This window comes from Stegodyphus dumicola, chromosome 1 (genome assembly GCF_044657685.1).
Source record: "Stegodyphus dumicola isolate Sdum_Otavi_A_Nest chromosome 1, ASM4465768v1".
NCBI classification, from domain to species: Eukaryota; Metazoa; Arthropoda; class Arachnida; order Araneae; family Eresidae; genus Stegodyphus; species Stegodyphus dumicola.
The window spans coordinates 185,255,852-185,278,516 of record NC_140768.1 but is presented as its reverse complement, the minus strand read 5'-3'; the positions used below and the strand labels follow the sequence as shown (position 1 = coordinate 185,278,516).

Genomic DNA, 22,665 nt, shown 5'->3' with positions numbered 1-22,665 from the left:
GGGTGGTGGCTGGGACCAGGCGCTTGTCCCACACACGGGCGCCTTATGACGAAATCATCGTCGTTAATTTAATCAAACAAATGAGCGGCTTGACAGAAATGTGATGAGATAAAAGATCTTCACTATAAACGTATTTTAATATTTTTTAGCTTTCGTCCACCCAGGGACACCATACAACGAAATTATCGTCGTTAATTTAATCAAATAAATGAGCGGTTTGTCAAAAATATGACGAGATGAAAGATCTTCATTCACTATAAACATATTTTAATATTCTTCAGCACAGTATAAATAAGCTCGTTACATACATTCAAAGCATGCAATAACTTTCGCACGGTAACAATAACAACAAGTATAATAACAAAAAAACGGGAAAAATACGTGAAACGGGAAATATAGTTCAAGATTTATTTTTTTACAGGGATTTACATTTATCTCCTAGCCAATCATACGTGTAAGGAGCTTTGACGTCATAAGGCACCGTGTTTAGCATGTTTAAGCGCGCATAATATTTATGTTGTTATTGGGCTAATAACATGTGGCTATTAAACACCGTATGTTAAGTGATATTGATTGGACTTCATTGAATGAAAAGGGGAAAAGAATATCCGCCGGAGTTGTTGCGTTATTTAATTGGTTCCTTTGTTTAAATTCAAAATAAAAACCAGTAATTATGGCAGGGAGATCAGAGGTTCAGTGGGTGTTAATAGATACATTTTTAATATGTTTATTTAAATTAAGAACTCATTGGCTTTTGGCGGTTGAGTGTTATAAGCAAAAATATAATTCATATTATCTGTCTACTTTAAGGTATTTAAATTTTTTTTATGTCTGTTTTAATAGTTCGATATTTAACTTCTGTCTTAATTGGTAAGAAATGTTAGGAAATATGTAAACTTACTTCGTTATAAGAATATGTTCAAATCTTTCTAACCTGAACACTGAGCTAGAATGGTTCATTCTTTTAACTGAGAAAACATAATATCTCGATTCTGAATTTTGTGCTGTAGTGCTGATGTATTTTATTCATGCATTAGAAGTATTTAAATAAAGTTTTCATATGAATTTCAGTATGCAGCAGGTGATTAATAGATTTATACTTTTCTTTTGTTAATATTAGTTTGGAGATTTGAAATCAGTTAAATTTATCTTTTGATTCTAAATATTTTCAGGATCAAAGATAGCTCTAATATTTTGTAAGTAAAATAAAATAGATGGGTTAACTAATACAAAAAGAATAATAATTATTAAACTCAGTGTTAATTGCAAAGTAAAAAATTAATTATTATAAGTTGCATTAAATCCATAACTGAAAGCACTGAAATTTTTATAAGAGGAATTTTCAGTAGAACATATCTAAAACAATGGGCAAATTGAATTTACAAAATAAATTTCAGAATGCAAAATTTTATTGGCTAATTCTAAAGAAGTTTCCTACATCTTTCTTTTAAATAAATTTTGATACAAAATATCTAGTTGACTGCAGTATAAAATATAAATATGTTCTTGTGTGGTTTGAAGAAAAGTCTTTTTGGTAGCAGAAAATAATTCACATGTGATATTCCATGATGAAGTTGATTGTGATTTAATTAGTGTTATAATTGTATATCATGAATTTATGATGTGCATCTATTGAAAGCATTAGCAGGGCCGGATTTACATATAAGCTACACAAGCTATAGCTTGGGGCCCGAAGCCTCCCCCCAAAATTAAAATATAGTATAAATATTCAAAATATATTTTAACAGACTTATAAAAGGCCTCATATCTCTAATAGCTTAGGGCCTTATCAAGTGTAAATCTCGCTCTGAGCATTAGCACACTAGGAAAAACCTAAGCTATTTGATTTTGCTTTTGTTTAAGAGGTATTGATATCTGAGTAAATGCTTTCTGCCTTTAGATATCATTTTCATATAGGCTATTTTGCCTGATAAAGCATTTTTTGAGATCCCGTTTTGTTTCAGATGCTTGAAAATTAAAACTATGTTTTATTATAATTAATAACTGAAAATATTAGCAATTATAAATCAGATGTTTAATATTGTATGAAAAATTACTTGTTTTAATGATAAATATTCAATACATCTTTAAAAGCAAGTTTATTTTTCTGTAATGAAAAATATAAAAAAAATTATTGCTCTATGCTTATTACATTATTTTATAATTTTAGTATTTTTGTTCTTGAAAATATGAATTTTATATTTTGAAGTATAAAACCTTAAATTTACTGTATGGTACAATGAGAAAAGTGCACTTCGTTTATATTTTAGTAATTATTTTGTAGAGATAAATGGAATATTATTAAAATAGTGCTATTAATACGGTGATAATTCACTTTAAATGCTACTTAAAAGACTTACTAATTTTAATTGTGTTTTATTACATTTGAGTATTATTTACTATGCCTGTTTAAACTAAATATTTTTTTAATGGAAAATAAAATTTTCAGGTTTTGGTGCCTTTATCATGTTATACTCACATGATATTCTTCAGAAACGAGGAAAATTTGGAATCATATGGTATATAAAAATTGCTTCTTTGATGAAGAATTTTTTGTGTTTGTGTGCAATTTTTTATTTTGATATATTCATCAAATGTTAAGAACAAATTCAGAATTTTTGGTGAAAATTAAATAACAAAAGTGTTCACAGTATTTAGTGTAAAAACAGAGCCTGATAATATTTGAATTTTTTAATTTTGGTTTCATCGTAACGTTAATCCGGCAGAAGGCGTGCAACAAACACTGACGTTGGAGATCGCCCGGGGTGACTGTGTCACCCCAGTCAGTTTCATTAGGAAAATGTGTTATAAATTTTATAGAAACCATTTGATTATAAACAATAATTGCAATATTTCATTAAGAAACTATACTTCTTTACTTAAGAAAACATATTTCAATATTTAAGAAAATTCCATTCAAAATAATTACATACCTACTCAGGAATCAGAAGCTAACATACACTTCTAGCAAACATAGGAAGAATGAATTTTACATGAAAAATTATCACATATTTTGCAAGAAATTTTAGTTTTATTGTTTTTGGACTTTGGACACATAGCACGTTGGCCTTTGTCGAGTTTTTCTAATCCACTAGAACTTGCATTATTGATGCTTTCATGAAGCACTTTATGTTCAAGCTCGAAAAACCAACAGATGGTCATTTTTTACTGTGTTGAACGTCACTGCAATAAATGCCGGAGTTGCCTTTTTCTCAACAAAGATTTCTCCCTTACAATATTGAAATAGGAGAAAATTCCTAAAAAATTTGGCTATATCTCCTATACAGCCCCACATAGAGATAACAAAAAATATGCAAATGCTTCCTAGTGATGACATTTCATCAACTTTGTCTACATCACCTTTTGTAGCATTATAAAAGTTAATTATTTCTGGTTTCTTCATATGATCACTTTCATCAATGGCGTCATTGCAATGCTTTGTAGATAACAAAACTACACATTTTGATTTTTTAGGCACATACGATACTAGTGTGGCGTTCTTTTGGAATCCAAATATAAAAGAATAAACGTTCCTAGTTTTTGTTTCGATGAAGTGGGTGGGAATTTCAGCCTTGTTTCTCTTTAGGGTTCCTACAATAGTTAGCTTCTTTGATAAAAGTTCTTTTGCTAGAGGATAACTCGTATACCAATTATCCATTGTTACGTTTCTGCCTAATCCAAACAAAGGGGTGCACGGGCATTGTGTAATTTGAAATGGTAAATTTTTAACTCTAAAGGGACCTTCCGGCTGTTGTCCTGCGTATATCTCCATGTTATAGCTGTAGGGAGTTCTTGAATCTACTAAGGCAGATATTTCGATTTCATACTTTGCTGGGTATATGTTGACGAAAGAAACACTGCCCTCAAAATTTCTCTAATTTTTCTTTGATAGTAACATATTCACCAATAAGGTATATCTTTTGGCAATTTTCAATGAAATCAGTAAAAAATTCTCTCGCAATTTTTTGTCCAGTTTTTTCCGAGTGTCACGATTGGTCACATTGTTTAACCGTAGACACCTGAGAAGAAAATTAAATCTTTTATATGATATTGTGTTCCGAAAAATTTCAGTGCCTGATCCATCAGTAGCTCACATATCTTGCGTATTTGTATGTGACAATATATGCAAGCCGCACAGATATAAACCCCCCAAAAGTGCTCAAATTTCCACATCACTTGTCGTTTTGGCATCTCGATCTCTGGTGTAATTTACTGATATTTTTTCAATATAAATATTTGAACACTCTACAATGGATCGTATCATTTTAGCATTGAAAAACAATTCCCCACTTTCTAAAGGCTCCGTTATATTCTGTGCTGTTCCTTTTAATCCTGGTAAATGAGTTATTATAATTTGAGACGATGTTTTCACTTTTTGGTTTTCCTTTCTGCCAAACTCTTATTTTTGCTAATAAAAATACTTTTTACTAAATCAGGATTTCCGTTGTCTTCATCATTCTGCTCAAAATCACTTTTGTTGTCGTGAGAACTGTATATTTCTTCATCAGGTTCATTTTCACTATCTTTATCAATTTCTTCTTCTGAAGACTCAACTTCATCTACCTCTTTTTCATATTCGGTAGATTTACGTTTATAAGCCATTATCTATCAAATAATCCAACAAAACAACAATGGCAACGCTCGAGAGGATGAAGCTAAACTGCTACTAATGAAAAATTTTGAAGCAGTAACGGTCGCATGGGGTGACTGAGTCACCCCATTTTCTCATGGATTCCAAGAAACGATTGCTTCTCTCACAGAAAAGGAAAACAAGCAAAAATAACAATACACATTCCAAGGGGAATGTCAAACAGGAGGATTGGAATATAGTAACAGGTAGTTTGGCGACATTTTGGTAAGGCGATAAAGGTTACTAGCTAGGACTTTAGCAGTGTACATGGATAAAGTCAAGAGAGTGCACAATGACATTTTTCTGCAATTCTGGGATGTTTTTTTAAGTGAAAATAGGTCAATGTGTACATGGATACCGTTGTAATGTATTTTGCAGTAATCGACAAGGGCAATTTTCTTATTAGAACATAAATTTTATTTCTAGTTCAAGGTGATAGACAAATTTTATACAATTCTTAAGTGGCAAAATTTTAATACTACTCCTAGCTGGTAAAATCTTCAGAATTCTAATCTTTTAAAACAATATCTCACGTTGCTGAGTAACGGTTTAATACAAATATGGCATTGCCACTTCAACGGTAATTATATTTATTTATTAAATAACAAGATATTACAACCTCTCCAGATAAACTTTAATTTATATTTTTATAAATTAAAGCTTACTTTTTTTTTTTTTTTTTCAAAACAACAATATTAGCACAATACAGAATTGAAATACAAGATATAACATAACATACACTGAGGAAGAGAGGAAGGAACAAAATATTTTTTTTTTATCTATATAGAGAAACAAATTATTTAATCAGGCCAGGGAGTACGACTTAATGCGTCTACATTTTTATGGTTTTTACCACTTCGATGAACGATCGTGTAATTGTAGGGTTGTAGAACTAGTGCCCATCTCATAAGTCGTGGATTTAGACTCACATTATTTTTTAGCCAAACTAAGGGATTATGATCGGTCATGATGAGGAATTTAGTATGCCTGTCTAAATAACATTGAAGTTTCTTTACAGCAAATATTATGGCGGCGCATTCCTTTTCTGTACTTACAGAAACTGAAAAAAAGCAGTTTCTGTAAACTTCTTACTGAGGTATAATACTGGATGTTCATTGTCTCGTTCATCTTTTTGAGCTAAAATGACACCCATACCAGAGTTTGAAGCATCAGTTTGCAAAATAAACTCCTTATTGAAATCAGGTGCATGTAGTATAGGCCTTTGAGACAGTTTCTCCTTTAGCTCTTCAAATGATTTTGTGCACTCTTCTGTCCAATTTATTTTCCCTTTCTTTATGTTTCCTTTCAAAGTTTCTGTTAAAGGTGCTGCGATAGATGAGAACATGGGAATGTAATGATTATAATATCTCACTAATCCTAAAAATACTCTGACTTGACTTTTTGTGGATGGCACTGGAAAATCAAGAATAGCTTTTACTTTCACTTCACTTGGAATTCTTTGCTCTATCTTGAGCAAATTTACATTTTATTGGTTTAATAGTTAAACCAGCATCTTTTATTTTGGAAAATGGCTTTCAGGTGACTTAGATGTTCTTCCCAGGTGTTTGAAAAGATTGCCACGTCATCTAAATATGGAACAGCAAAGTTTTCACAACTGTGAAGGATTTCGGCCATCATTTTACTAAATGAAAATGGTGCATTTTTAAGTCCGAAAGGCATCCGTAGAGGTCTAAATGTGCCAAAACTTGTAACAAAAGTGACTAATCATTGAGTATTAGGTGTTAAAGGTATTTGACAGTATCCCTTTGTTAAATCCAAAAGAGTTATATATTTTGCGCCTGCTACTGTTTCTACTCGTCGTTCGATGTTAGGCAAGGGGAAGAATTGTGTTTTAGTCAATTTATTCAATTTTCTATAGTCGATACAAGGTCTTGGATCCCTTCCTGCTACTTCTACTAAAATCATAGGAGAAGTGTAATCTGAATCTCCTATTTCAATTATTTTATGCTGAAGCATTTTATCGATTTCTGATTTTAATATATCTGTTTGTCTAGGAGACATTCTGTATGGTTTACAGTGGATTGGGGTGTTTTCTGTCAATTGAATATCATGCGTTATTAAATGAGTTTTTCCAGGTTTATTAGAAAAGATTTTTGAAAACTTCAGCAGCATATCATGCAATTCTTGAATCTGTTGTTCATTTAGCTTATCCCTTAAGGAACTGTTTTCTTTAATGTTCTCAAAATCGAACAATGTTGGTTCAGAGTCAATTGTTGGGAAATTTTCCTCCATATCATCAATTTCAGATTGATCTTCTGTAATCATAAGGTTAACCGAATCTGCTCGTCTATGATAAGGTTTTAGCATGTTAACATGGTAGACTTGGTTAAAGTCATTTTTTTCTTCGAAACTCACAACATAATTAGTGTCGGATAATTTCTTCTCAACCTACTCAGGACCTTTCCATTCAACTGCTAGTCTGTTTGGTTTATTCGTTGATACAACTAATACTAAATCCCCTTCAGAGAATTCTCTTTTGATAGCTTTACGATCGTACCACACTTTTCTTTTGGTTTGCATTTCCAGCATTTTATCTGTAGCCAGCTCTTTGCATCTTTTTAACCGATTTATCAATTGAAAAACGTATTCAACAACATTATTTTCTTCGTCTTCAGGATTCATCCATTGTTTATATAATAATGTTACAGGTGTTCTAAGATTTCGACTGTATACTAATTCTGCAGGTGTAAATCCCGTACTCTCATGCGTTATTGTTCTTAAAGCAAATAGAGCTGCGGGAACTTGCTTTTCCCACTCAGGGGCTGCTTCGATACATAAAACTTTTAAAATTTGTTTGATTGTTTGGTGAAATCTTTCAACAGGGTTGCTCTGTGGATGGTGTACTGAGCTTCTAGTTACTTTTATTAAAAATTTTTCTACAAATTCAATGGCTAGATTGCTCATAAAGGAGGTACATTGATCAGTATTTATTTCTTTCGGGAAACCCATTTTACTAAATATTTGTAACATGGCTACAATTACTGACGTTGTGCCAATATTATGAACAGGTACAGCATCCAGATATTTTGAAGCTACACATTAAATATCTATTGCCATGCGTTGTTATTGGTAAAGGACCGCATGCGTCAAAGTTAATTTTTGAAAATACTTCTGCAATAATTTGTACTAAAGTCAAAGGTGCTTTGGCTTTATCATTAGATTTTCCCACTCTTTGACATGGATTGCAAGTTTTAACATACTCTTCTATTTCTTTCTAGCAATTAGGCCAGTAAAAGTATCTTGTTAATCTGTCTTTAGTTTTGACGACGCCTAAATGTCCAGATGTGCTATCATGACTTAATGACTTTATTTGATCCCTATATTTTTCTGGAATAACAATTAATTCCATTTCATTTCCATTTTTATCTATTTTCCTTTTCACCAACAATTCGTTTTCTTTTACTTTGAAATCATTTGTCTTGCTGTAATTTTCATTTTTAGCTTTGTTAAGCAATGATGCTAGATCTCTGCTTTGATGCTGAGATTCAATTAATTCCTTTGAATTAACATTAATCACTTTCTTAAATTCCTTGTCTTCCTCATCAGCTTGAGGTAAAATATCTTCGTCAGTTTCAATAAACTTCAATTCTTCTAGTTTCTCCATTTCCATTTCTCTGCTTCGATCATCTTCAGGAGATCTTTTTACTTGAGATCGTGTCAAAACCGCATTTATTTTTTCTAAATTTAAGAATGATTTTTTTTGAACAATTGTGCAGTTTTTTTATCCAATACATATCTTCCAGGATCATTTGTAACAACAGCTGCCCTTGTCTTTATATGACCAAGTTCACAATTAATTTCAACTTCCGCTAACGGTAGACACACTAAATGGTCATTTAAAAGATATTGTACCCAGACATATTTCGAAGCTACACAAATAGCTGTAATTAAATATCTATTCATTTTTGCGTTATCAATGTATTTTCGAGAAATAACATCAACAGTGGCTCCTGTGTCTCGAAGAATAGGCATTTCACACCCATTCACTAAACCGTTTATTGTATACATCTCTAACAAATCATCATTCGAAGATACGCAATTTACCTTTTCATTTGGTTTTAAGCGAGGACACTGAGGCTTAAAATGTTCATATGATCCACACTCGAAACAACGTGGTCGATATCTTTTCTCATATAAATTTTCTTGGTTTTTGTTTTGGAATTGATTGCTTTGCTGATGATCTTTCTTGTATTTTGAATCATCTCATGTATCAGAATGCTTAAAATGAGGCGGATGCTCTATTTTTTTCACAAAATTATCATAACGTGGTTTAAATGATCCTTTGTTAATTTTCTCAGTCTGATTGGCAGAAAATTTCGGTTTTATTGTTTTTCTCACATCTTCAAAATCTTCAATTTTCTTAACCATTTCAGTAGATGAAATGATGGTTTTCCATTGATCCATAAAATGTTGTTTGAAATCAGAAGAAGTACGCTTTTTTGTTTGATTAACCAGCATGAGATCTTTTAGCTGTTCAAAAGTTTTAATGTTTAATCCGTTAAGCAATCCTTCTAAATAATTCTTTAATTCATAGTAGAAATCATACCAAGTACTTTCAGTAGATTTTTGGTGTTTATTAAATAGTTGTCGAAATTTTTCCGCACTCAATTTAAATCGTTGTAACAGTAAAATTTTTACATATTCATACTTTTTCGCATCGTCTTCTGGTTCTCTAGCAATAAGCTGAACAATGTCAGGAGGCAGCAATGAAATAAGTTGAGTCACTTGATTTTCAGCAGGTATATTCATTATTTTAGCTTGACGCTCATATAAAACCAGAAATAAACTTATTTCATCTTCTTTAGGGTTGAAATGTGGCATAACATCGTGAATTCTGATTTTTAAAGGCTGCTCAGGTAACTGCGTAGTTTCTACCGGCTGTGCTGTTGCAGCCATTGCTTCCAACAGAAGTTTCTGTAGCTCAAAGGCTCTAATTCGCTCTTCTCTTTCACGCTCTTCTTTTCTTTCCCTTTCTTCTCTTTCGCATTCCTTTTCTCTTTCTTCCCTTTGCGTTCTTCTCTTCTTTCTCTTTCTTCTCTTTCACATTCCTTTTCTCTTTCTTCCCTTTCGCTTTCTTCTCTTCTTTCTCTTTCTTCTCTTTCGCGTTCTTTTTCTCTTTCTCTTTCTTCTCTTTTGCGTTCCTTTCTTTTTCTCTTTCTGCTCTTTCGCATTCTTCTTTTGTTCCCTTTCTTTTCTAATTGCAGCCAGTAGTTCTCGAGTAAACTCCTCATCATAATCGGGACTTTCAGTAATCAGTTTATGCAACTGAGCAATCTTAAATTCAGGTTTCACGGTTAAACCTAACTCTTCTGCTAGTACTTTTAAATCCTGTTTTTTACTTTTAACTAAGAATGACATGTTGACACAAGTTACCTTTATTAGGCTTCCTTTTGAAATTGAATCTAAAAGATCGTACTTGTACTAAAAATGTATAATTTCTCGCGAGACTTAATTTCACAAATACGAAATTCACACTAACCAATTGGAGAGAATTATTTAAACAACTTTTCCAGGTTGGCACAAAATACTATAATACTACGTCGGGTTGACGTCTTAACTCACTATTCACAAGCCTCGTTAGCCATAACTATATAAACACCTTTGCCAGTTAGGCAATACAATGGAATTTTACCCACGTCAGTTTGACAACTTTACTATCTATCTCCACGCCTGGTTGGCGATAACAAAAACAATTTTTGCCAGTTTGGCAATACAACTTTTAGAATATACAATCTGTAATACGTCGGGATGACGTTACTATCTATCACACGCCTGGATAGCGAAAACTAAGAAAAAATCTTTGCCAATTCAGCAGTATAATCAAATCACACTATGTCAGTTTGACGTTATTACTTATTTTTCACGCGCGTGCTTGGCAACAAATTCAAAACTCAGCTAGCAGTTCTTTTTTTTTTATAAACGCCGGGATGGCTTACACATATCAATTATCAACATAAAATTTCAATATAAATAAAAGTAAAGCATAAATAATAATTTTAAAATACTTCTTTACCACAAATATCAATTATAAATTTAAGCTGAATATTTTTAGTGTCAGTTATTTTAAACAAAATCTTACACGATAAACTATAATTCTGAAACAAAGTATTAAAATTCAATAAAATCTTTTTTAAAAAAACAAAAAGTTAATCTTATCTTCAGAGATCAGCAATATCCTATTTTTGACAGTTTTTGCTCGGACGTAAGTTACAGAAGCATGGAAGATAACCTTTGAATGACCCGCTTCAAATCTGGCTTTAAAACGGCAGACTTCTTACATCCATTTCCCCTTGAAATAAAAAAACTTGGCAATTGGTATTAGCAAACTTGTTCTAAAAAATTCAGTAAATTTCTGGGATTAGGAGACCAGCACCATCGAAATTGATAATTGCACTCCTAATTTCCAGGATCTTGGTGGAACCTCCAATTAATTAAGACTGTAATGTATTTTGCAGTAATTGACAAAGGCAATCTTCTTATTAGAACATAAATTTTATTTCTAGTTCACGGTGATAGACAAATTTTATACAATTCTTAAGTGGCAAAATTTTAATACTACTCCTAGCTGGTAAAATCTTCAGAATTCTAATCTTTTAAAACAATATCTCATGCTGCTGAGTAATGGTTTAATACAAATATGGCGTTGCCACTTCAACAATAATTATATTTATTTATTAAATAACAAGATATTACACCGTGTATGTGCAATTCTTAAAAACGCGGCAAGAAGTTGGCGCTTTTGCACTTTCTCCCAATTTCGCACCTAATCTTCGTCATGATTAAGCACTTTTGTTCCATAAAAGTTCTAGCATTAGTGTAATTCCGTTAGCAGATTGTTGGGAAAAAAATGTTGAATAAAAAAAAAAAAAAAAAACTAGCAGGTTGCTGTAGCAAGGTTGGTCGGCAAATTTTCGCCAAAAAATCGCCAAGTTACCATAATCCGAAGATTAGCCGAAGGATGATTCATTAAAATGAAATATTTCTGGTTAAGATTGTTGATTTTTGACGCGTGAGGTGACTCTGTGTCCCGCGCGACTTCTGCTGGGTTAAATATGTTACTAACTTTCATCGTGCTTCTGAGAATATGTGTAGAAAAAGATAGTTGATATAGTGCAATTAATTCTGCATATTTTATTCGTGATATTATTTTGGAAATATCATTAAACTATTGTTTGTAGTTTTTATTAAGAAAGATTTAAAAAATTTATGAATTAAATGCAAATCAGTTAGAGTCTTGTGTGGTTTGAAGAAAAGTCTTTTTGGTAGCAGAAAATAATTCATGTGTGATATTCCATGTTGAAGTTGATGGTGATTTAATTAGGGTTATCATTATATATCATGAATTTATGATGTGCATCTATTGAAAGCATTCGCAGGGCCAGATTGCAACTGTTTTTTAAAATAATCTGTTATTGCTGTGCTTTAATAACAATGTTTAAGACACAATAACATGATGAATAAATACTAATTCAGAAGTCAAACAACAAAAATCAGCTTTATATTTTCAAAATTTTCACAGGACTTTTTTCGATGGTTTTACCGAACCACCATCCTCAGCTGCAAAACCGCAAATGAACAAGATAGGAAATAGTGATTAGATAAGATAAGAAAGCCTGGACAAGAATAAGCAAGTGGCGCCATCTGTTGGTGAAACCAGAACTAAAACGCAATTTCTTTAAAGGAAAAGGGCAAAGATGGATTGGAATTAGGATCGTTAACAAGAAGAGAAAGATTTTTTTGAATGTGAAATGCCTTTGAATGTGAAAAAGAAAATCCAGTTCTCCAATGAAGATGTTTTTTAAATAATTTTGACAGCAGAAAAATTGAAAATGTGATTTTCGGACCAACAATGTTGAGCAACAGAAGACTTCTGCGTTTCCTTTTTTCTAACATATGCCTCTTGTTCCTTGACGCGAAATTTTAAGGCTCTCTTAGTTTGGCCAATGTAAATTAAACCACACTGGCAAGAAATCCTATAAATACCCCAAGAATTCATATCCGGAATAGGGTCCTTGAGTATGCAAACTGGGAATTTTATTGATAGGAGAATAAACAACCCGAAAGTTAAATTTCTGCAAAATATGTGCAACTTTATAGCTAATTAATGGAAAGAAGGGAATGACAACAGAATTTTTATAATCTCCTAAAACAAGAGTGTGCCTTGTTTTAAAAAGGTTTTATAAAAAAGGTTAAAATCATTTCTCCTAGAAATTTACTCATGGTTTCTTTTGATGTAAAATCATTATTCCCCAATGTGTGCCTTTTAGTGTGTTGAGATGAGAATTTTTTAACTGCTTGATTAATAATGTTGGGTGAAAAGCCCCTGTCAATAGCTATTGCTTTAAAATAATTTAGTTCTTCATCAAGGGCTAGTTTGGAGAAGCAAACTTGAAGAGCACGCAAAACATAGGAATAAAATGAAGCTAACTTTTGTTTAGTCGGATGACATGATTTAAAGAGTCGTGGAAGGCAAACCGACGAAGGTTTACGGTAAACCGTAATACTGAAGTTGGATGTGTTACGTGTGACTGTTGGTGAAACCAGAACTAAAACATAATTTCTTTAAAGGCCAAAGGCAAAGATGGATTGGAATTAGGATCGTTAACAAGAACAGAAAGATTTTTTTGAATGTGAAATGCCTCTAGAAAATCCAGTTCTCCAATGGAAGATGTTTTTTGAATAATTTTGGCAGCAGAAAAATTGAAAGTGTGATTTTCGGACCAACAATGTGACAACAGACTTCAGTGTTTCCTTTTTTCTAACATATGACTCATGTTCCTTGACGCCAAATTTTAAGGCTCTCTTAGTTTGGCCAATGTAAATTAAACCACACTGGCAAGAAATCCTATAAATACCCCAAGAATTCATATCCGGAATAGGGTCCTTGAGTATGCAAACTGGGAATTTTATTGATAGGAGAATAAACAACCCGAAAGTTAAATTTCTGCAAAATATGTGCAACTTTGTAGCTAATTGATAGAAAGAAGGGAATGACAACAGAAGTTTTATAATCTTCTAAAACAATAGTGTGCCTTGTTTTAGAAGGCTTTGTAAAAAAAGTTTAAAAACATTTCTCCTAGCAATTTACTCATGGTTTCTTTTGATGTAAAATCATTATTCCCCAATGTTCGAGTGGAGGGTGCATTAACATATTTGGAAACCAGACTTCGCGAATTTCATTTCTCTTGCATCGAAATTGATGAGCTAATTTCTCTCACTCAACTCTGTTTGAAACAAACACATTTTGTTTTCCAAAATAAATATTACAAGCAAACTGAGGGATTAGCCATGTGAAGCCCCCTCAGTCCCATCCTGGCTGATATCTACATGCATTATTATGAATAAAATTGCTTGAAACTTTAAACTTCCCGGCATGGTTCCGCTCCGTAGGCAATACTTTTACCTGTTTGAAGGTAATAAAGATGATTTAAATAAAGTTATTTCAACAATGAATTCTATTGATCCTGCTGTTCAGTTTACTTTTGAACTTGAGACTTGCAGTTCTCTTCCGTTTCTCGACATTCTGGTCACACGTAACACATCCAACTTCAGTACTACGGTTTACCGTAAACCTAAAGTTGCACATATTTTGCAGAAATTTAACTTTCGGGTTGTTTATTCTCCCATCAAAAAAATTCCGAGTTCCATACTCAAGGACCCCATTCCGGATATGAATTCTTGCGGGTATTTATAGGATTCCTTGCCAGTGTTGTTTAATTTACATTGGCCAAACTAAGAGAGCCTTAAAATTTCGCATCAAGGAACATGAGGCATATGTTAGAAAAAAAGGAAACACAGAAGTCTTCTGTTGCTCAACATTGTTGGTCCGAAAATCACACTTTCAATTTTTCTGTTGCCAAAATTATTCAAAAAACATCATCCATTGGGGAACCGGATTTTCTAGAGGCGTTTCACATTCAAAAAAATCTTTCTGTTCTAGTAAACGATCCTAATTCCAATCCATCTTTGCCTTTGGCCTTTAAAGAAATTATGTTTTAGTTCTGGTTTCACCAACAGATGGTGCCACTTGCTTATTCTTGCCCAGGCTTTCTTATCTTATCTAATCACTATTTCCTATATTGTTCATTTGGAGTTTTGCAGCTGAGGATGGTGGTTCGGTAAAACCATCGAAGCTAGTCCTGTGAAAATTTTCAAAATATAACGCTGATTTTTGTTGTTTGACTTCTGAATTAGTAACAATTTTTTAGTAAATGAACAGTTATACAGTCAAAAGTCTTTAATCTGGACGTCCATAATCAGGAATGATCTATAGTCCGGACCTGAAAGCTACAAACTTTCTGCGCATGTGAAAATGCATATTGCATTTACGCATCCGCATTTAATGTATAACGGACACTATAAGCTAAGCTAAAATGATCTAATTATCCATTTCAGTTAATGTTGCAGATCCTTAATCTTCTAACTGGATCAGGCTTATTATTTTTTGCAGACTGCTAGAGCAATTTTATAAAAGTAAGCTTGAACTTCGATTATATGAAAAAGAATTTCCAACTCTGGAGCTTCTACAAAGCGAAAGCATGTTTCGATGTCCATCAAACAAAAAGTGGAGTTGCTGCGAAAAATGGATAAAGGCATATCTTTTGTTCTCTAACCATTCCGAAATCTGTTTATCAAGTTCACGCTGTTCTGTGTGTGTGGGGGGGGGAGGCATTGCGGCACGCAATGAACTGGAAACTGATCTGTCAGCATTATCCTTATCTTTAGGGCAGATGTTTTTTAGTTTATTCAGCTTATAATTCCTTAATTAAGACACAATAACACGCCGAATAAATACTAATTCAGAAAACAAACAACAAAAATCAGCGTTAATTTACAAAATTTTCACAGGTCTAGTTTCGATGGTTTTACCGAACCATCATCTTCAGCTTCAAAACCGCAAAATGCGCATTTTGCGGTTTTGAAGCTGAAGATGATGGTTCGGTAAAACCATCGAAACTAGTCCTGTGAAAATTTTGTAAATTAACGCTGATTTTTGTTGTTTGACTTCTGAATTATAATTCCTTACTAAGTGTAGTATTTCATCTCGAAGTACTCCATCTTTGATATGATTTAAATCAAATTCCTCGTCATTATAATTATCACGAATACACATCAAATAGTTTTCTGGTTGCAATTTTCTAATTTTGACTATGCATAATGTATGCTTTACGCATACGCGCATTGAAAGAAATGTTTAATAAAGTAAACAAATAAATATTAAGCTTTTTTTTTGTAAATTTTGATACTGTTTAGATTATAATTGCTCTTTATTTCATAAATTGCGGTTTCATCTTTTTAATTTTGTAATTTCTGCATGCCATCTCACCAGATTTAAATTGATCATCTATAATCCGAAATCGTCGAAGTCCCGACGAGTCCAGATTAAAGACTTTTGACTGTATATGTCTAGAGAACATAAATTCTGTAGCCAATTACTGTGCTATAGTACTTATCAGGTACAGTTACCCACATTTTAGGAAAGCTAATCCAGAACATCATGGAAAATTAATTTAGGTGTTAATCAGTGCTTAAATTGTGCCGGAGCCCAGTGGAGCCTTGCTCCAGTACATCTAAAGATAAATTACAATACTAGCCGAATACTAGCCGAACAAACCTGGCTCTGGTATGTCTCAATTTTTAAGATAAATTACAATACTAGCCGGAGCACATCAGAGCGCTAAATAAGATGAGCTCCGGTATAAAACTGAGCCAAAATTTCAAGAAAAAAAGAATTAGAATTCCTAATGTTTTACTTCAACAATAAGCAAACGTTGGAATACTCTATTTCCCTAGAAATACGAACTTATGAGAACATGAAACATTTAAGTAAAGCTCCGTTACTCACATGCAGAAACCTTTCCCTTTAAGAAGGGCAATAAATTTGTGGAGTTTGTTTAGGAATGCGTAAATTTCTCGCTATGCCATTGTATCTAATGTATTGTTATCGATGGTTACAGTTATCCTCGCAGAAAAGAAAATTTGTGTTCTTAAATGTGCATTAAATGACAGCGAGTACAATAAGAGTGAAATACTGAGATAAATTGCTCAAGCACGTCCTATACATCGTCTTACCACAGTATCCACTAATGTAACCAAATCAGGGGGGAGAAAAGTATGACCAGCAACTTTACATTCATCCTTAGGAGTCAGATTCAGAATTCATTTTTCCCGGCACCAGCAGAGAGCCGTGGTCAAAAAGAATGTTCTTTGTCACCAAGATTCCCCTCATTTTTATTTCCACCCACTCATACCCTCACGCCCTCATTCTGTTTCGCCCTGTTTTTAGCATTATCTTAATTTTCATCAGCTATACTTTAAGTATATTTAATTTTTGTGATGATAAAAGAAATTTTTTTCCCCCTACGATCAGAGCTTAAATTGGGCTGGAGCCCATTGGATTCCGGCTTCGGTGCTTCTTAGTTTTTGTAATTCTAGCCGGAGCGCATCAGAGCCCTAAATAAGAAAGCTGTGGCACTTCTTTTATGTAATTGAATAACAATTTCAATATAAATTTTATTTTTAGCAATTAAATGATATTAAAAATCATTTATTAAATTTTAATTTATCTCTTTACTTTTAATTATTGTAATCTTTAATTATTTAATTGTTTCAATAAATAATAATAAATTAATTATCTAATAATTATCAATTAAATTACAGTTAAATAATTATTGATTAAATAATAATTAATAATTACAACAATTACTAAACATTAATTAAATAGCTATTAATAAATTTGATAATAATTACCTATTTAATTTTAAAATTATAAATGAGTTTAATAGTCATTTTATTTATTTATTTACTCTAGTTCCTCTTTGCTGACGGTCTTCCATAGGGCTCCGGCACATCTAATTTTAGAAATTAAGCCCTGGTGTTAAGAATACTAAAAAAGATTTTTAATTTAGTGCTACAGATAAAGATTTGATGTGAAGAAATGGAAAACAAAGAACCTAATCAACAGAAATGCCCAAAATACTGAAAAGTAAATTATGTTCTTCAGTATTAATGTGAAGGTTCATTGATGCAAAGGTGTATTAATAGAATTTCTCTTTAAGATCTCAAAAATTGCCTGAACTTTATCCTAAAATACTAGCATCCAAATAAAAGTTTTATTAAGATTTTGTACTTTCTTTAAATTAATAATTTATCTTTCATATCTGACAGCCACTCTTTTAAAAATACTGGATTTTTTTCCTGCACCAGATACATTCCCTGAAATAATTGGGACTCTTCAGAATTATACAGTCTAATCCTAGGCTTAATCTTATATTTAGGAGAAAAATAACAACAGCTTTTTTCATCTGACCATAAAAAAATATTCTTCTGAAGCCAAATAGGGGTTGCATGATTGCAGACTTTTGTATATATGTGCCTAAGATATAAAATATGAAAAATTTTAATTTGTAGTAGTCCCTTTTATTCCTTATTTTAATTTGGCTACTTTCCCTTTTTGTCCTAAAAACTGCTAACGGTTCACAGTACATGATTCTAAAGTGTATCATTTCAAAATTAATCCACATCATGCCATCATACTTAATGTATAGCATTACGGATATCTTAATTAAAACAGATTAAAATTTCAACAAAAAACTGACTCTATAACTCTCACTGGTACTTTTCCGTTTTGCCAGCGCAAATCTCGCCAAGCAGACTTTATTGGCGACAACATACAGTATCCACATAAAAAATGTTAACAAATGTTAGTTCTAAGAATTTTTTCTTTTTACGAAATTTTAAACATTTTAATATCGTTTAAAATTTTGTAAAAAGCCAATAAATAAAGACAATAAATTTGTAAAAAGACATTAATTTAAGAATTTGTTATGCTTTCATGGTTCAACATTCTGATTCGCCATTTCATATCACTTTACTCCAAGTGATCTTCTCTCACATAAACTACGCTACAAAAATCAATTCTCGCCGTAATTATCTACATTAATTTCAAGTTAAATCTTAATTTGGAATACATGTTTAAGTGCAAGAATCATTTCAGTTCGTAAGAATAGCTTACTCAGAAATTATGTAAAACTGCAGTGCTTTACTTCGCTAGTGCATTCTCATTAGAATTGATGAGTTTAACCCTTGACTTTGCCTTCAGGTGAGTGGTGTGATTGCATCCTAATTATCTTAATTACCGCGAATATCCTTAGGGCATAAAATTGAACTATCTTGTAAAAATTCTATGTAATTGTATGCCAGTATAGAAAGAAACAATCAATCTAATAAGAAATGGCTGCTACTTGGTTTGTAAATGAGGCATAAAAGGTTACCAGCGAGGCTATTCCGTTTGGCATGAGTTGTACCATTATTAGCAACTTTATCACCTGCGCCAGCAAAACAGAAAAGAACCCGCTCACTTCTGCTGAATGCATACTTACGTTTCTGCTTTGTCTTGCTGCTGCTAACATGCATTCCTTGTTTATGTGTGTTGGCCATAAAGATTGCCACAATATAGCTTTAAGTGTTACCCCATTAAACAGAAATGTACCCTACAGCACACTAACACTAATATCGTTAATCTATTAGGTTCTTTTTTTAACTCCCACGCTCTTAAACTGTATATATCACATCTGCTCTCATTTTAAGTAGTATAAAATTAAAAAGGGAGTAATAACACAAATACTCCAAGTCAAAAAAGAAAAAAAAAAGATTTGTATCTCCCATTCTAGTTAGCTGATTGACAAAATTCAACTTGCGTTTTTCATAGCTCAAAAGTGCATCTTAAGAACGTACATTAGATTTATATATAGCATTGTTCTAACATAGATATAATACACTGACCCAAAAAATCAGTTCATTCTTATATGATATACCAATTTTTTCCTATATTTAGCACATCTAAATAGCTTAGCACGACATGGCAATAAACCAAAAATTCAAAAATTTCCATTATTTCAAAAAATAAAGGAAGAAACAATGTGAAAAAAAAGGAAAATCAGCTATGTATTTACAAAATCAAGACTTTATAACATATATATATATATATATATATATATATACATATGTAAGAGTAAGAAAATTGAAGGTGGGAACCTTCATGATTAAAAAGCAACCCCCTCCCCAAATGAAAAATACACCAGGAAACCATTAAGAAATGGACAATGCAACTGTTGTAAATATTGGAAAAATTATGTAGAATTGTTACTGTTCGCTAGATATTAGACCACAGTTTCATATAATCAACTAAATTTCATTTTAAAATTGAATTATTTTGTTGTATTAAATCAATTTCACTTTATAATTTAATTATTAAAGAAAGTTCATCCAAAGTTGGAATCATAATGGAAATTTTTTTATATAGCTTAGGTAGTTTTCGCCAAAATGTATGTCATGAGCAAAAATGAGTGCCGAAATGTATGTCATGAGTCACAGTTAAGCAGTCTAGTTTTTAATATTTTTATCATTATGTGCCCCATAACAAGGATCAGAAAAAATTCCATGAAAATTATCTGTATTTGTTATGTTATATTTGATTTCCAAAATATTTTCAAAGTTTTGCAGGAATTCTTATAATCAGGGTATACTTTTGAAGTAATCATATATGAAATTCTAAACTTTGCCTTTACTTTTAAAATGCTATAGCTCATTTTACAAACTTGAACCATCAGACTGCAATAAAACTTTTTTTCTAATTATAAAAACTTGCCATTCTCAAACATCTAGAAGCTTTACACAGATGTATATCTTTTTGTATACTTACTAGTAGATACAACTCTGATGTGCCTTAAGTTTCATAATGCATTCTGCATAGGTTCATCTTAATCAGTTTTGGTAATTTCTGATTATCTGCATTCTCAGATATTCCGATAAAAGAAAAGTACCTAAAAATATGGTGCAACTAAACCAACATTGTGAAAGGCGGGGGAGAATAAGCACTAATATATGTGTGTGGGGGGGACACCAAAATCTTTTTAAGTGCTTAGGGACTTTAAAAATGTTAATTTGGCTCTGCTTCAAAATATGCCAAAAACAATACAGTTTGACCACATTTTGGCCCACCAAAAAGTACCCCAGTTTTTTCCCCCCTCCAAATTTCATCGTGTATTTGAATTGACACTATAAAAATGTATTGAATTATACTGCTTTATTATAGTTTATTATAATACAAAGAAATGTTATTCTATAATTTTAAATGCCAGCATTAGTTATTCTTAAAGATACTTTATTCCATTTTGCAGTTAGCAGAATTTGTTTTATGTAATATATACAACACTTTAGAATTTTAAAACTTGCTCTTATAGGCTAGCAGCGACAGCTGTAAAAAGATTGAAAAAAAAGGAAGTTTGTGGTGTAAATGTTGCTAAGTCATGGTAAGTATCTAAAAAGATTTGCTGTTTGGAAAAGTGCTGTAATTTAAAAATTTATAATTATGTTTTTCTAATTTTTGTTTGCATATGCAGCATTTTTTATGATTTATTATAAATATTATATCCTTCAGTGAAGACATACTTAATATCATACATGGAAGGATTTATTTTGAAGGACAAAGAAGAGCTTATTTATCTTTATTAGTATCTTCACAGCTTATGTATGGCCTAGTTTTTATTAACAACAGACAATTTAACTTTCTGCTGGGTAAGTATTTTCTTCACCCATACATTATTTTGTATTAAATTAACTTTTAATATTTTTATTGCTGTGACATTGATAAAATTTATACCTATTTTATTTAAAATGCATATGAGTTATATATAATAATTATTGATTAATTTATCATTTTCTGCTTCATGACTAATCTTAATATTTTTACTAGTATATTTTTGTGTTTTAGACAGAACGACTTTTCTAGAATTGATGGTTAATGAGTATCCCCCCCCCCAAAAAAAAAGCACAAAGAAAATTTTTAAAAAGCCTTTAAGATATGAATGTATGTACTATATTCATAGCATTCAAGATTCCATTTGCACTAGATGCCAAAAAAAGGGGGATAGTATATAACTGTCCCTCCTTTTTTATATATAGTTTCTGTTCTAGTTGACCAATCAACAAATTTCAGTTTGCATTTTCTCTGTCTCGAAAGTGCAACTTAGGATATATATCTAGATTTATATATAGCATTATTCTAACATACCTCTTTTGACACCAAATCAGACCTACCAATTACATGCTGATTTTTTCCATATTTCAATTCTATGGCTCAAATTATGCCAAAGTGCAAAGCTTTGTAAAAATCCAAAGTTTTTATAAAACTTGTTACGTCATTTTAAAGTAGATATATTTCAAGACATATCTGGGCGAGAAGTAGATATTTTTATTAAAAAAATCCAAAGATATAAGTGAATTTATAATTTGGCATTTTTGTTCTAAATTGTAACAACACCAAATGTGTTTTATGCACTTTTTAAAAATCTTCATTGAAATGCCAAATTGAATGTTTTTAACCTTAAATTTCTAAATAAATATTTACTGAGAATTATTCAAATGAGGTTTATTCCTATTTGTACTAATGACACATAAAAATATTTAATAAAAATATACAGAAAACAATTTTTTAAATTATAAGGAATATTAATAATTTTTTTAAATTATTTTATTATTATATGTAAAACTAAATTTTTAACATTGCAATATCTTCTATTTTTACTTTAGGCCTGTTTAAATTGAATTTTCCAAAACTGAGTAAGTTGGTTTGACAGCAAAATTTAAAAAAATAACTGATTAGTTAAAATTATGTAGTTTTTTAAAATACAAAACTTGCTGTACCAAAAGTAATAACTCAATAAAATTTTAGTAATTTATGAACTGAAATTATATTGATTAATAATAAATGAAACAAACTCGTTTAATTTGATAATTAATTTAAGAACTGTATTGTAAAATTTAAATACAGTCAAAAGTCTTTAATCCGAACTCGTCGGGACTTCGGCGATTCCGGATTATCAGTTTTTCCGGATTATAGATCATCAATTTAAATCTGGTAAAATGGCATGCAGAAATTATAAAATTAAAAATATGAAAACGTAATTGATGAAATAAAGGGCAATTATGATCTAAAAGGTATCAAAATTTAC

At 31.5% G+C, this 22,665-nt stretch overlaps 1 protein-coding gene across 3 annotated transcripts in view; it reads left to right on the top strand.

Moving 5' to 3' along the window:
* The first annotated feature begins 456 nt into the window (after window positions 1-456).
* The window catches only part of LOC118198144 (uncharacterized), a 98,026-nt gene continuing 75,817 nt past the window's right edge, over window positions 457-22,665 (top strand). The window contains exons 1-4 of one of the 3 annotated variants that reach the window (XM_035369747.2): window positions 457-810; window positions 2,450-2,519; window positions 20,896-20,964; window positions 21,093-21,229. In XM_035369747.2, the coding sequence (XP_035225638.1) occupies window positions 2,467-2,519; window positions 20,896-20,964; window positions 21,093-21,229 (259 nt within the window). In that variant the 5' untranslated portion in view covers window positions 457-810; window positions 2,450-2,466. Of the gene's footprint in view, window positions 811-2,449; window positions 2,520-20,895; window positions 20,965-21,091; window positions 21,230-22,665 lie in introns of those variants that run through there. The other 2 variants (XM_035369746.2, XM_085823686.1) reach the window with 2 other exon arrangements.